The following is a 15,171-nucleotide window of genomic DNA, read 5'->3' as shown; positions in this document are numbered from 1 at the left end:
GTCACCAAACCAAATTTTAACATCAAATTATTTGATTTCATGAGAAAAGAGTGTGTACATTTGCATAAATCAGAATCAACGCAGATTTATTTCTATCTCATTGACCATCTCTATTAGTGACACGGCTACACATCAGGCTTTATTCTTACAGCATAGATGTTATTTAGTATATATAAGAGATTCCTGTGTACACATCATATATACAGTCACAATCAGATATGTGTACTGTATCTGACTTTAAAAATACGGGGACTTTAAAAATACGGGGACTGCTTTATTGAAGCAGCACAAGTAACTCATTTTGATTGGTTTATTTCATTTTTGTGGACTAAGCACAGCTATTACTGTATGTATACATTATTTATAATGACTATTATCTGATAAATAGAACATTTTATCATATTTTCTATTTTAATTACAGTTTAAATTCATTGGGAGTTGGAGTCTGTGCATTTTTTCCGGACTCCGACTCCAGGCACCCAAAATTGCTCCGACTCCACGACTCTGACTCCGACTCCACAGCCCTGCTCTGTACAGCGCTGTGTAATATGTCGGCCCTATGTAAATACTTAAACAAATAAATACTCAACTTGTCCTGAGATTGCCCCTTGCTCTTCTTTCCTCATTCGCAGCTCAGTTGCTACGTCCTGAGCCACCTCAGACCGCACAGTCGCCTATCATCCATTACGTTATAAATTATTTAGTCAGTATTTACCCAATCTTTCCTCCCCCTAATTTACAATCTGAAGTTTATCACAGGTGGCGACTTCTTCAGTGCTGGCCGGTGCATCTGTGCGGAATGTTTGATTATTGAGACCTCCTGAAGTCAGTAAAAAATAATACCTGGTCTCCCAAAATGTACTTGGAGGATAATTCCGCATAGCTAAACAGCCTAGGATGTGGCATCTCTGAGAAGGCAGGGACTACATACCATTATATAGATATAGAAAGTTAATTGGGGGGGGGTTGCAAACAAACAATGGTGTACAGGGTGCAGCTTTTGGCAGGCTAGCTTTGTACTCAATCAAGGGATGTAGACCATGTAGTTGTGGCATTCCAATCAGTTGCTGCCTGGATATCTATTGGTGCATGTCATCCAGGTAACTGATATCTTTGTGTTTTTTCCCCTAAAAAGCTTATGTCCAACTTTAGGGTCCACATTCAGCACAGCAGACTGATGTTTCCTGGCCACGGAGGAAACTGAAAACTGCTCCTCAGTTTCTCAAGTGCAGCATGCTCTTCTGTCTCCTTTTTGATCAGCTCAAATGTCAATGCAGACCAGCTATTAGATGGGTGCCAAGTTCACACACAAGCCTCTTTTATGCATGTTCCATACAGTGATCTACCTCTGGTGATGTCCCAGCCATGATTATGAATTACAGTTTGCTTTAAACCTAATAAGTTGCTAAAATATATTAAATCACACATAATAATAAAGTATTATTTTCTTACCCCCAGGGTTCGTATTCCACATATGGGCTTGCAATCCCTGCCCCCGTTAGAAATCGGCCCTTGTAAATGTTTTTCTTTCCTAGCCATGGGCGCAGAGGATGCTGGGGGTTGATGTTATGGCTCCAGCCCACACTCACTGTGAAAAGAGATGTAATCTGATCCAGGCAGACATCTAGGAAAAGAATTTATAGCATGTGGTCTCAGATTTCTTATCTTTATCTCATTTTTTTCCCAAGTGCTGTATGTACCAAAACAAGCCTGGCACTTATGTCATCGGTCCAGCCGATAATCTGTACAAGGCATGTGCAGGATTTCACAGGCATATTTGCATGAGGGGGAGGGCACAAAGCTGTAGGGGAGGACACAATGCTTGCAGTGTACTTGCAAGGCATTTGCATAAGGAGAAAGATGGAGTTGCTACTACTGTACAGATCTAAATGTGTCTGTTCTAGACACTGCAATGTACCAGATGTAAACTTTATATGTCGCTCTAACTGTACACAGTGCATAGAGTACATATATGTATTGCCATTCAACTTTTTTGACCAGGGGTAGTCATTAACCATTTCAGCCGCCCAGACGTGAAGCTCATGTCCAGGTGGCTGCTCTGATGCGCTCCCGCACTTCGGCACGCTCCCCCGTCTCCCCGTGGTGTCCCCCGGTAGCCCTGGGATCAGTAAAAGGGAACATGGTTCACGATCACCGATCCCTTTCCCCTGCAGAAAAACCGAAGCGCTCACCTGTGAGGCTTCAGTTCTTCTGCCCGGAAGAATTTCCGCATCCCCCTTGTACTTCCGCTTAGCGAGAAGTACAAGGAGGGAAACCAAAAACGTAGGTGGCCATCTTGTGGCCAAATAGTAAAACTACATCTACACATTTTATACATTACAATTTACACATATAGCAACATTAAAATTAACTGTTTATGTCCCACACCAAAATATTCCCCACATAAATAGTAACCTAAGGGTCTGAACTGTTTAAATATGCATTTGAAGGGGGTATACTACAAACATTTTTTAAATTATAAGCTTGTAAATAGTGATGGGCGCAAAACGGAAACAATGCACCTTGATTTCGGAATAAAATAATGCCGCCATACATTGTGATAGGGACAAAATTTAAATGGTATAATAACCGAGACATACGGGCAAATAAAATACATAGGTTTTAATTATGGTAGCATGGATTATTTTAAAGCTATAATGGCCGAAAACTGAGAAGAAATGAATTTTTTCCATTTTTTTTTCTTATTAATCCTGTTAAAATGCATTTACGGTAAAGTGGCTCTTAGCAAAATGTACCACCCACAGAAAGCCTAATTAGTGGCGGAAAAAACAAGATATAGATCAATAAATTGTGATAAGTAGTGATAAAGTTATTAGCGAATGAATGGGAGGTGAAAATTGCTCTGATGCATAAGGTGAAAAATCCCTGTGGGTTGAAATGGTTAAAGAGAACCCAAGGTGGGTTTTAAGAATCCTATTAGCACACAGAGGCTCGTTCTGCATATAATGCCCAGCCTCTGTTACTATACTGTTCCCCCAGACCTCCCCTGCGCTCTGCTGTTCCCCATAAATCAAACCGCCGTGCTAGCGACACGCAGCGTGTCGATAGCAGGCTGTTTACATGCAGACTGTCGCTCTCTGCCGCTTCCCCGCCTCTATAGCGCCACTCCCTGCCTGCGCCCTTTCCCTCCTCGCCTCTGTAAGCTGATTGGAGGGAAGGGCCACAAGCAGGGAGCGGCAATATAGAGGAGGCGCGGGAGCAGTGGAGAGTGACGGTCTGCATGTCACTAGCACGGCAGTTTGATTTATGGGGGACAGTAGAGCACGGGGGGGCCTGGGGGAACAGTATAGTAACGAAGGCTGGTGATTATATGCAGAACCAGCCTCTGTGTGCTAATAGGATTCTTAAAACCCACCTCGGGTTCTCTTTAAATAAACTATCCATGTTTGTAGCATTCCTTTAAAAACTTTTTAATCAGTGTTAATATTTGTTTCTATCAGGTCTATCCGGCATCTACAGGAGGCATCGGCAACAGATGGAAAAGGTAAATCTGTACCAATTTGGCCAGTCACCCTGCTCTAATCACAGTCTAATGCTACGTACACACTGGCGACTATGGTCATTTGAAACAGGTAATTAACGATCGTTCCACCGGCAATCGGGGGAAAAAAACTTTACCCAACGATCATTAACACGAACGACATCGGGAAGATGGAAATATCCAACCTGACAGATCGTATCTACCGTCAATCGTTACAAAACTATAGTGTGTACAGACATCGGCCGAGAATGATCGTTACAAGGGCCAATGTGCCTGTACCCAGCTTCAGTACTTCCTTTGTAGCGCGGCCGTAAAGATTGTTACATTGCTCATTTCAATTAAACTTTGTGCTCAAGTTAACAATCCTATATTTCTATCTATTGTAACTCCATGTTAGTGGTGTTTTTTTTTTTTTTTTTTTATATATAAATATGTACGCAACATTTCCTTCTGATCGTTCTTTTCTGCGAGAACGATCGTTAAAATGTGTATGATGATCGCTGCATCCCATCGTTGCATTCCTATCGTTGCCGTATCGTTCGTCTTTCAATTATCGTTCCTAGCGAACGATCGTTATCGCAAGTGTGTACGTAGCAGAAGTCTGTGTCAAATGAGATAATCAGGGATGCTAATGATTTTGGAATGAGGCAGATTTTGTTAATCTATGCCAGTTGAAATTGGACCGGTCTGCTGCTTTTTAGATATTCACTGTCTGTTATGGAAGAGAAAAGCTTAAAGGAAAATGGTGAGACTGTCTCTAAGGTTGACATCCTTTATACTAACCAAAGGTTGTAAATATGCAGGGACCCGAAAGCACTTGTAGATGGCGGCTTAGTGTGGTAGATCTACGGACGCGCCTGTGGGCGCCAGCAACTTAGTCTGGGCAGCACAGATGTGGGTGGCGGCTTAGTATGGCGTTTGTGTTTCAAAATTGGAGGCTTCCTGGTAGATTGCAAGATGTGTAACACAATCTAAACCTACCTGATATTAATAATTTACTTCATTGACGATATTACATCAGATGTCGACAGAGATCTAATCTAATGCCATGTACTCTGCTGCCACCACAAGTTATGTACTGCTCAACTACAAGCATTGCAAAGCATATGCATTTCCTCTTAATAATCCTAACATTCTATAGTGTTTCTCCTGTCGGACTAAAAGCACTTGAGAGCTGCAGCCACTGGGACGTGCTCAACAGGCCACCCTGCAGTGTTAGGAAGTCTTGCCCAATGACTCCTTACTGAATCCGTACTGTACTGGCCTTTCCTGCACCACCCCCCTCCCCCCAAGCACTGGCCACTTTCCTCTGCAGGGAGTACAGCCTTTGGCTAGTCATGGTGGAAATAAAAGTTGCCAATTGCTTATTGGGGTATGCTACAGGCCACCTCTTATTAATGAAGCTGCAGAACTGCGATTACTACAGCAGATTGAAAAAGCTGCAGGTAAAAATGAGGTCATAATTATGGGCGACTTCAACTTTCCAGACATTGACTGGAGTATTGAGGCTACCCATTCTGGTAAAAGCAGCAGATTTCTGGCAGCACTACAGGACAATTACTTGACTCAAATGGTAACTGAACCAACTAGGGGGAATGCGTTACTGGATCTGATAATTTCTAATAGACCAGATAATGTATCAAATGTGCAGGTTCAAGAACATTTGGGAAATAGTGATCACAACATGATAATGTTTGATCTGGTGACTGATAGGCCACGGGGCAGCGGGACCACTAAAAACTATGAATTTTAGAAAAGCAAAGTTCACTCAAATTAGGCAGGCACTAAGTTTGGTGAACTGGGATAATGTACTACAAGGGGAAGACACTGAAGGGAAATGGCAAGCTTTTAAACTTATACTCAATCAATACTGTAGTATGTATATCCCATATGGAAACAAAATGTCTAGGAATAAAAAAAGGCCTCTATGGATGAATAGAAAGGTTAAAGATAAAATGAAGAGGAAAAAGAATGCCTATAAGGTCTTAAAACAGAAGGGGACTGAGGCTGCACTAAGCAATTATAAGGAGTGCAATAAAAATTGTAAAAAAGAAATTAGGCAGGCAAAGATTGAAGCTGAAAAACAAATCGCTAAGGATATCAAATCTAACCCAAAAAAGTTTTACAAGTACATTAACTCTAAAAAAAGAAAGGTTGACTGTATAGGACTCCTAAAGGATGAGGATGGGAACTCAATGGTGGATGACCAAGGTAAGGCAGAGTTATTAAATGCTTTCTTTGCTTCTGTCTTCACAAAAGAAACAGCACTGTTGCAAACTACAGAGGCGGAAGAGTCTCAATCTTCTAACTGTAATATTAAATACTTAACGCAGGAAGAAGTGAAGGCAAGACTAAATAAATTAAAAATAGACAAGGCACCTGGCCCAGATGGCATGCATCCTCGGGTCCTAAGGGAATTAAGTTCAGTTATAGATAAACCCCTTTATCTTATCTTTTGTGACTCTCTTGCAACTGGCAGAGTCCCAGTGGATTGGCGTACAGCCCACGTTTTCCCATTATTTAAGAAGGGTAAAAAATCTGATCCAGGAAATTATAGACCTGTAAGTTTAACATCAGTTGTATGCAAACTATTTGAGGGGTTACTAAGAGATACTATACATGACTTCATAGTAGAAAATAATCTTATTTCTCAGCATCAACATGGGTTTACTAAAGACAGGTCCTGTTTGACTAACATGCTCAGCTTTTATGAGGTAGTGAATGCTAATATGGATATTGGGAATGCTGTAGATGTGATATACTTGGACTTTGCAAAGGCCTTCGACACTGTTCCCCACAAAAGTCTGGTGCAAAAGTTGAGGATGCAAGGACTGGGGAAGAGTCTGTGTTCATGGATAGGGAACTGGCTAATGGACAGAAAACAAAGAGTTGTGGTCAATGGATCGTACTCAAAATGGGAGACTGTTAGCAGTGGGGTCCCACAGGGGTCTGTTCTGGGTCCAGTGCTCTTCAATTTATTTATTAATGACCTAGTAGATGCAGTAGTGAGCAATGTTGCTATTTTTGCAGATGATACAAAATTGTGCAGAATCATCAACTCTCAGGAAGATAGTGTCATATTGCAACAGGATCTGGATAGGATGGCTATATGGGCACATACATGGCAGATGAAATTCAATGTTGACAAATGTAAGGTCATGCATTTTGGACGTACTAATGGTCTAGCACCATACAAAATAAATGGGATACAGTTGGGGACATCAAACTTGGAGAAGGACTTAGGAGTACTCATTGACAACAAGTTAAATAATCATACTCAATGCCAAGCAGCTGCAGCTAAAGCTAACAATTTTGGGATGCATTAAAAGGGAAATAAAAACTCGAGATGCTAGCATAATATTGCCCCTGTTTAACTCTCTAGTAAGGCCACATCTGGAATATGGAATTCAGTTCTGGGCACCACATTACAAAAAAGATATTGCAGTTTTAGAGCAGGTGCAGAGATGAGCAACAAAATTGATGCGTGGGATGGTAGGTCTCACTTATCGAGAAAGGTTAGATAAACTGGGTTTATTTAGTCTAGAGAAAAGACGCCTTAGAGGGGATCTAATTAACATGTATAAATACATCAGAGGGCAATATAATACCTTGGCGGATGAGCTTTTTGTCCCTAGGCCTTCTCAAAGGACTAGAGGACATGATCTGCGCATGGAGGAAAAACGTTTTAGCCATTTATTTAGGAAAGGGTTCTTTACAGTTAGAGTGATTAAGATGTGGAATGCATTGCCACAGGAAGTCGTTATGGCAAACTCTATACCTGCATTTAAAGGGGGCTTAGATGCTTTCCTTGCGTTGAAAGACATCCATGGCTACAATTACTAGGTAATGCCTAATGATGTTGATCCAGGGATTTTATCTGATTGCCATCTGGAGTCGGGAAGGAATTTTTCCCTTTAGGGGCTAATTGGACCATGCCTTGTAAGGGTTTTTTCGCCTTCCTCTGGATCAACAGGGATATGTGAGGGAGCAGGCTGGTGTTGTACTTTATACTGGTTGAACTCGATGGACGTATGTCTTTTTTCAACCAAAATAACTATGTAACTATATATTATTAGTTTGAATGCATCTGACCAACTGCGGAGACTATTTTCCCTGACATTGCTTTAATTGGACAGGGACCGTGCTTATTTTACATTGGCCAACAAGGGGCTAACATGGTATTTTATGCTTATCTGCCTCTGCTTTCCCCGTTCTCACAACTATTATTATTATTATTTTGGAGGTTCCCGTGGCCATGCCTTGCTTTTAAATGTATTTATATTTTTTCGTAGCAAGTATTTGAATAAATGAATGATTTGATCATACTTTGTCCTATATGTAGTAGCATGTGATTCTGTTCCTTTATGGCAGGGGGGCCTTTTTCTCTGTTTTACAATACATTTGGGTACATCATCAGCGGTTTCATTTTGTAGTAGATGTAGTTTATTAAATGTGATGTGTTATAATGGACGTCTGACTGTTTACTCCTTGGCTGAAATGATCCTTCTAAAACAATTCAGCTGGAATCCGAAGGCCGTATAGGTTTTCAATTAATTTCCCCGGCCTTCCTTGTAGCGATCTGCCCAGTCATATACACAGCACACTGCAATATTACCCTTACTAACACCAGTAAGAAACGGTACTTGTGTAGTGCGACCGTTACTACGGTAACGCACGTAACAAACAACCCCACTGTGAGCTTAAAGAGAAACTCCGACCAAGAATTGAACTTTATCCCAATCAGTAGCTGATACCCACTTTTACATGAAAAATATAATGATTTTCACAAACAGACCATCAGGGGGCGCTGTATGACTGATTTTGTGCTGAAACCCCTCCCACAAGAGGCTCTGGTACCATACGGTACTCTGGGCAAACTGCCACAATGTAACAATGACACACACAGGAAATGGCTGTTTATAGCTGTCTGTTAAAGCCAGAACAGCTACATAATCTGCCCACAGTAACAATGTCACCATGTAATACATGTCAGAATGTGAATCTGGGAGAGGAAAGATTTTACAATGAGCAAACTCTGACTAAATCATGTATACATAATTATTGTAAAAATTAAGCACCTTTTTATATTAAATTATTTTCACTGGAGTTCCTCTTTAACAGCATGTCTGAATAGAAGGAGCATGTCTGTACAGTGATCTTTTTAAAACTGAAAGTAATGTACCACAAAAATAGTGACGGCGTGAACACAGCTTTTTTTTAAACTTCTAGTTTTATTGAGTTATAAGTTAACAGAAATCCGCTTATAAAACAAGAAATGGACCAGAACGTCAAACAGCGTACATACATATCTGGATGCGTAATTACAAAAACATAAACTAAGGAAAAAGAAAATACAGCATTTAGATACATAAACATCATAACTGGTAGATAGGTGAGCATGCGTTGATCCACCTGAGAAATGTACAACAAACACCAGGTTCTCCTGAAAGTGAGAAAAAGATAGCCAGTAAGGCTACCATAACATTACCACCACTGCAAAATTAGGAAGTCTGAGTAGACCAAGGGAGTTCTTGTATACAAAGCTTTTATAAAATAGCTTTACTGTTACAGTTCACTGCAGCTGTCCTCCACCAGGTGGCAGTATTTACTAAAGCAGATACTGTGCTGTGAAGGCTCTCGGACTTGCATTAATCAGCTACAGTGTGGCTCCATGATGTTTTTCCAGCTAGTCAGTCTGTCCTGCCAGTCCTGTCCGCGGTTTGACGGTCAGTCTGCTTTCCCAGTCTTGTGCGGAGACTGGCATAGCCTGGACACTTCCATATCGCAGTCTATTAGCAATCCGCATAGCTCCCAAGTGTCCATCTTTTGGAAGGACAGTCTCTCTTTGGGAACCCAATCCCTCTGTCCCTCTTTCCTCCTCATTTGTCCCTCTTTCAGGACTCCTGTATGGGTCTGTGTCAAAATATGTATTTCTCTACTGCAAAATGTATTGAATTGACTTAAAAGTTAGTCCCACCCAATTGAAATATTTCTTATTTTCAAGTGTTAATAAGAAGGAAAATGAACCAAGATAGAAATGACCAATAGGGTTTGAATTATAAAACCACACATTATTCTTATGAACTCTTTATGGTATGTGGGACTAGGGGTGTGTCAGGGGTGTGGCTTAAGTGTCCCTCTTTTTATTTCAGATGGGTGGTATGCAACCGTGTGGTGTAACTGTGTTGTACATGTGATTTACACACTGTGCTTAGCAATTCTCTCTTAGCAGCACTAGCTCCCTGATATGAATCTGGACCAGGACTCTGGAGTTTGTATGTTGTTAACGTTAGTTTTCGACATGTTCTGATGTCTCCCCACATCACAAGAACATACTGGAGAGTTGTCTCCCGGACCCCTCCTTTTCACACTAAGGGATGTATGCAATCAACTGTGTTAAGCAGAATTATGTGTACATGTAATGCATTACACTCTACTCATCATGCAGGTGATGCTGCTTACAGCGGACCTGAACTCAGAACTTCCTCTCTGCTCTAAAAGTTAAGCAACAGCATAATGACCCTTAAAGGAAAACATTTCTTTGTTACAGCTGATGCAAATCCTGCAATAAACCTGCAGTGTCTACTTCCTGCTTTCATGGAAGCAGACATAGGGTTAACATCCTGTGTTTACAAATTAGCTGCTCTGCCCAGGCAGCCAGCTGACACAACTGAGAGATCAAATTACAGTGGTGATTTGTCACAAGTGAGGGGGATTAGACAGGCTAAACTCTCTCTAAATACATACAGGGTGCATTTCTCTGTTTTCCTTCTGTCTTGTCTAAGAGTTTAGGTATGCTTTAACCCTGTTTATTGCATACACCCCAATGCATGTTGCGTCGCCCAGTGATATTCCTATTGGGCTATCGCACTGAGTGCAGTGCAGCGGGTTCCATTAGGATAATGAGCAGTATGCAGGGCCTTTACAGGGTAACATACACGTTTACAGTGGCATTGAGGCTTACTTTCATTGTACTGTATGCCTCACTGTATGGCCGCATGGTGCTGTTAACCTGGGATGTGACTTTCTGGCTCTGTTGCATAGCAATCACAACCTTATGTGCATATTGTGGAAGGAGCCTATGGTAGGGATTAGATTGTGAGCTCTGAGGGACACTTAGTGACAAGACGTTACACTTTATAAAGCGCTGCAGAAGTTTTCAGCGCTATGTAAAGAAGTAATAATTTCCAAGCTGTCAACCCTATGTGTGTCCATCTGCCCTGCTACGATTGGCCACAGCGCTGATTGGATGGCATGCATGCAGTGGGATTGCATGCGAGATGGCTAAGGAGATGGTGTGCGTACTCATGCCTTGTGCAGCTTGGTGCACGCCACTGGCTAGTACTAAATAAATACAAATTTTCTACTGAAATTTGCACTGACTAAAAACAAGTACTCTATTTTTATTTAACGCATCCAGGTTTTCCCTGTGAAATCAGACTATTGGCATTCATCCTGGTCACGCTGGAAGCTGTGCTGTCTCCTCTCTATAGATGTACACACCTTCCGCTAGCAATGTCCATCTGGATCTAACTTAATCCTGTGGGTGGCGCTGTTTGAAACGAGCCTCGTAAAGACATACTGTCGCTATGGAGATAGGAGGGGTGACAGCACAGATCATGATTGAGCATTTTAGAGTAGCTGGGGTAAGGAGAGGAGCGATGCATACACAAGATGATTTGGCATTCATGATCTTCTAGCAACATATCAGGACAGGCTGTACATACAGTAAATTCTCGGCTAAGACCGCCCCTGACTGAGGCGTATCTAGAGGGGTGCAGGCATGGGCGCCACAGCACCATGTGTGCCATGCCTGCTACTGTGCTGTGCACCCATGCTTGCCACTGTGCTGTGCTGCCATGCCTGCCTCCGTGCCTTCCAGGCACTCAGACCTCAAATCAGATTCATGGCTACTTGGCTTATGTATGTAGGGCGCACTTTGCTTAGTGTTAGAAAAGAGGACAGAAATATTTCCCCCAAAAATGTAACTTCAGCAATGTCCTGAGCCAAAAAACACAGGTAACCATATAAATGTACAAGAGAAAGGATGCTGTTTTTATAGGGGAAAGGGGCTCTGGAGGGGGGGGGGGGGGGGGGGAGAGCAATTTCAGTATTTGCCAAAGGCTCTATATTACCCAGATACGCCCCTGGCCCCTGAATAGGCCACCTTGGCCGAGGTCCATCTACCATGGGTAGAAAACAAAAGTAAAAAAAACAGAGCCTGCTATGACAGGACTGGGCTGGGTCTCAGGGTTAAATACTTACCTGATCCACTGTAATTCATGCAGGCAGGGGGTCGCTCCACCCCCACTTAGCACCTGCTGCCTTGACAGGTTTTTTTTTTTCATATTTCGTCCGAGTCTCTGGCCACATCCATCAGCATTACAATGACCCACCCCCAGCTCATTAGCCACAACCCAATTTGTGACTTCTGAGCTGGGGGTGGGCCGGGGTAATTCAGACGAGCTTCGGCAGACTTAAAGCGGATCCGAGATGAAAAACTATAACAAGTAGCTTGTCTATATATCTTATCTAAAGTTTAGATTGATTACACGGCATATCTAGCTGCAAACGACTTAAAAAGTTTATGATTTATTCCTGTGATACAATGAGGGCAGCCATGTTCTGTTTGTCACATTGTCACAGGCTGAGGGCTGGAGATGCTATCAGCTTGCCTGTGTGTAAATTCTATCCCCTCTCCTCCTTCCCTCTGCCTCTGAAATCAATGGCTAGTAACCTCCTCCTCCTGCCCAAACTGAGCTCCCATAAGCCCTTGCTACAATGCCAAGGCACAAAAGGAGCCATGGACAAGGCTTGTTTAGTTTATAGGGAATTAGAGTATTAAAACAAAACAAAAAAAGTATTCGGCTTGAGGAATATCCTATAAACTATATGAAAGGAACTCAATTATGCAATGATTAAAAGTTTATCTCAGATCCACTTCAACAAACATGGCTGTGACTGCATTGCTGAGGAGGCGGAGCATCACCTGTGTCCCAATTACATAGGATCAGGTAAATGGTTAACCTTGAGGACCCCTCCCCCCTCCCCTTCCCTGCAGCATTAATACAGACCCTGACATGACAGGCTCTCTTTTTATGTTGGAGGTACTCTTTTTAATAAACAATATTTACACATGAAAACATGGAGCTGGCATTCATTCTCACAATGATATTCTGTAGCTCAATGTTTGCATATTTTAGGAGTTGTGTATTCGGGGGTGCCTGAGGCAGCGCCAGCGCTGCAGGATCCGCGTCTGGGAAACCCAAACACTTGGCACCTTCTGCCTGTGGAGTTTAGCTTTGGGTGAAAATATTGTAATTCATTAGCGCTGTTTGTTCAGGTTCCTCTCTGCGGAGGCCTGTTCTGGTTCTCCAGAGCCCTTTCTGACAAACAGCCATCAGTTGTTACATTTCCCATCCTGCTTAGCTCACTCCACCCCTGCAGTAAAAAATAGAGAGTTTTTCTCTTCGTGTCCTAGTGACATAAAAGTGCATCAAGTCCATTTCCTCCAAAGTACAGTTTCATAAGTGTAAGCAGTCCTTTGTTTTATGATGCGCTGAAGGTACTGCGTCACTGATCTCAGAGCGCTGCATTGATTCTGGTTATATAAGTTTTAAAAGATGATTCAACCAGACCATTTCTTCATTAATACGTTTTATCTGACTCTGAAGGCAAGCTGTGAATGTGAGCATTGAATGAGAGCCTCTCGAACCCTTTTGGCTTTGCATAATTTTTGCTTTTTGTTCATGGAGACAAATGCAGGAAAGATTTTTTTTTTTTATTCAAATATCAGTTCAATGTAGATTTCGTTTTCATTGCTTATTGTATGTGGATATTCACATTTTACTGCAGCTCGAAATGGGTGCAGAGGGAACAGAGGGACACCGACAGGGCCTACCTGACATTGTATCTATCCTTCTCTTCCTAAAATGACTTTTTTTCTTTTTTCTTTTTTTTTTTAAGATTGCACACGGTTTAACTCTACTTTTAACTTAAAATCTATGAACTATTGACCCCTTTTATCTCTTTTCTGCTCTCAGAAGCCATTTTCTGCCGGAAAAGTGTTTTAAAGCTGTAATCACTTATCAGTGAGGGTTACACTATAATCCCCCAGGTCCTGACTGGACAGAAACTGTCACTTGCATACCTGATGTTTAACTCTTTCAAGCAGAGAAGGAAGAAAAGGAACACAGCCTAGTTATTTGTGTGCTTGGCACTGTACATGCACATGTCTATCTCATCATGTCACATGTCACTTCGTGTATCCTTTAACCACTTAAGTGCCGCTGGTACAAAGACGACGGAATCCAGACGAATTGCCACGCATACTCGCCGCCGCACGCCGGGATCCTGCTGACAGCTATGACGGCAGAGTCATTTGAGCCGGTCAGGAGCCGCTTTCATTGGCTCCTGACCGTGTCTATCAATGGGAGCGGCTTACATTGATAGACACAGCCAGGAGCCAATGAAATCGACTCTTGACCGACTCGCATGGCTCTGCCGTCATAGAGACAGGCAGAGCCCGCGAACTGCGGCGAGAGACGTCTGGTTTGAAATAATTATTACTGATTTACAAAGTGCCAACATGTTCTATGGTGCTGGACAGAGTAAGAAACCAATATGGGGAACATAATACAGAAAGTGGTATACACCAAATATAAACACTGGCAAATGCAGAATTCGTAGACATAATAATTACAGTGACAGATGTAACAGCATGAACAAAATGTATAGCAAATATCAGGACGCAGAAGGGTGAGAGAGCCCTGCGAGCTTCCAATCTAAAGGAATAGGGAGCAAACAAGAGGTTGGGGTATTATACAATGGGCCCAATCCAATTGATGTTATCTCTTAAAGTGAGTGTTTACCAATTTAAAAATAAAAGTCGGATACTCGCCTAAGGAGAGAGAAGGCTCGGTCCTAATGAGCCTTCCCTCTCCTCTCCCGGTGCCCGGTCCCGCGCAGGATCCCCCGTGGCAGTATTCGACCAGTTTGGTCAAATACTGCCACTTCCACATGCCGAAGGGAGCTTTTGGAAGCCTTCGGGAGCACTCGGGCTCCCGAAGACGGGCCGCTCCTTACTACGCATGCGCGAGCGCCCAGCCATTGAAATAAACATTGATCTATCGCTGTGATCTTGCACAGCGATGTACAAAGTAAAGCCTTATCGCTTAATTAAAGGGTAGTAGGGGGGTCGGGGAAAAATGAGTTGAACTTACCCGGGGCTTCTAACGGTCCCCCACAGACATCCTGTGCCCGCGCAGCCACTTACCGATGCTCCGGCCCCGCCTCCGGTTCACTTCTGGAATTTCAGACTTTAAAGTCTGAAAACCACTGTGCCTGCCATGTCCTTGCTCACGCTGATGTCACCAGGAGTGTACTGCGCAGGCACAGACCATACTGGGCTTGTGCTATACGCTACTGGTGACATCAGTGGGAGCAAGCACACGGCAACGCAGGCACAGTGGTTTTCAGACTTTAAAGTCTGAAATTCCAGAAGTGAACGGGAGGCGGGGCCGGAGCATCGGTGAGTGGCTGCGCAGGCACAAGATGTCTGTGGGGGGGACCATTAGAAGCCCCGGGTAAGTTCAACTAATTTCGCCCCCCCCCCCCCCTACAGTGTTCCTTTAAGTGTCCCAAGGAGGGGCTCATAATCTCATCCCTGT

The 15,171-nt window shown here is 42.8% G+C and overlaps 1 protein-coding gene across 1 annotated transcript in view; it reads left to right on the top strand.

Moving 5' to 3' along the window:
* The window catches only part of GPR107 (G protein-coupled receptor 107), a 143,533-nt gene that overhangs the window by 81,327 nt on the left and 47,035 nt on the right, over positions 1-15,171 (top strand). The window contains exon 14 of the mRNA XM_068248460.1: positions 3,462-3,505. Coding sequence (XP_068104561.1) covers positions 3,462-3,505 — 44 coding nt within the window. The remainder of the gene's footprint in view (positions 1-3,461; positions 3,506-15,171) is intronic.

Source organism: Hyperolius riggenbachi, chromosome 8 (genome assembly GCF_040937935.1).
Source record: "Hyperolius riggenbachi isolate aHypRig1 chromosome 8, aHypRig1.pri, whole genome shotgun sequence".
NCBI lineage: Eukaryota > Metazoa > Chordata > Amphibia > Anura > Hyperoliidae > Hyperolius > Hyperolius riggenbachi.
The sequence above is the reverse complement of the archived record's forward strand: the minus strand, read 5'-3'. Positions and strand labels throughout refer to the sequence as shown.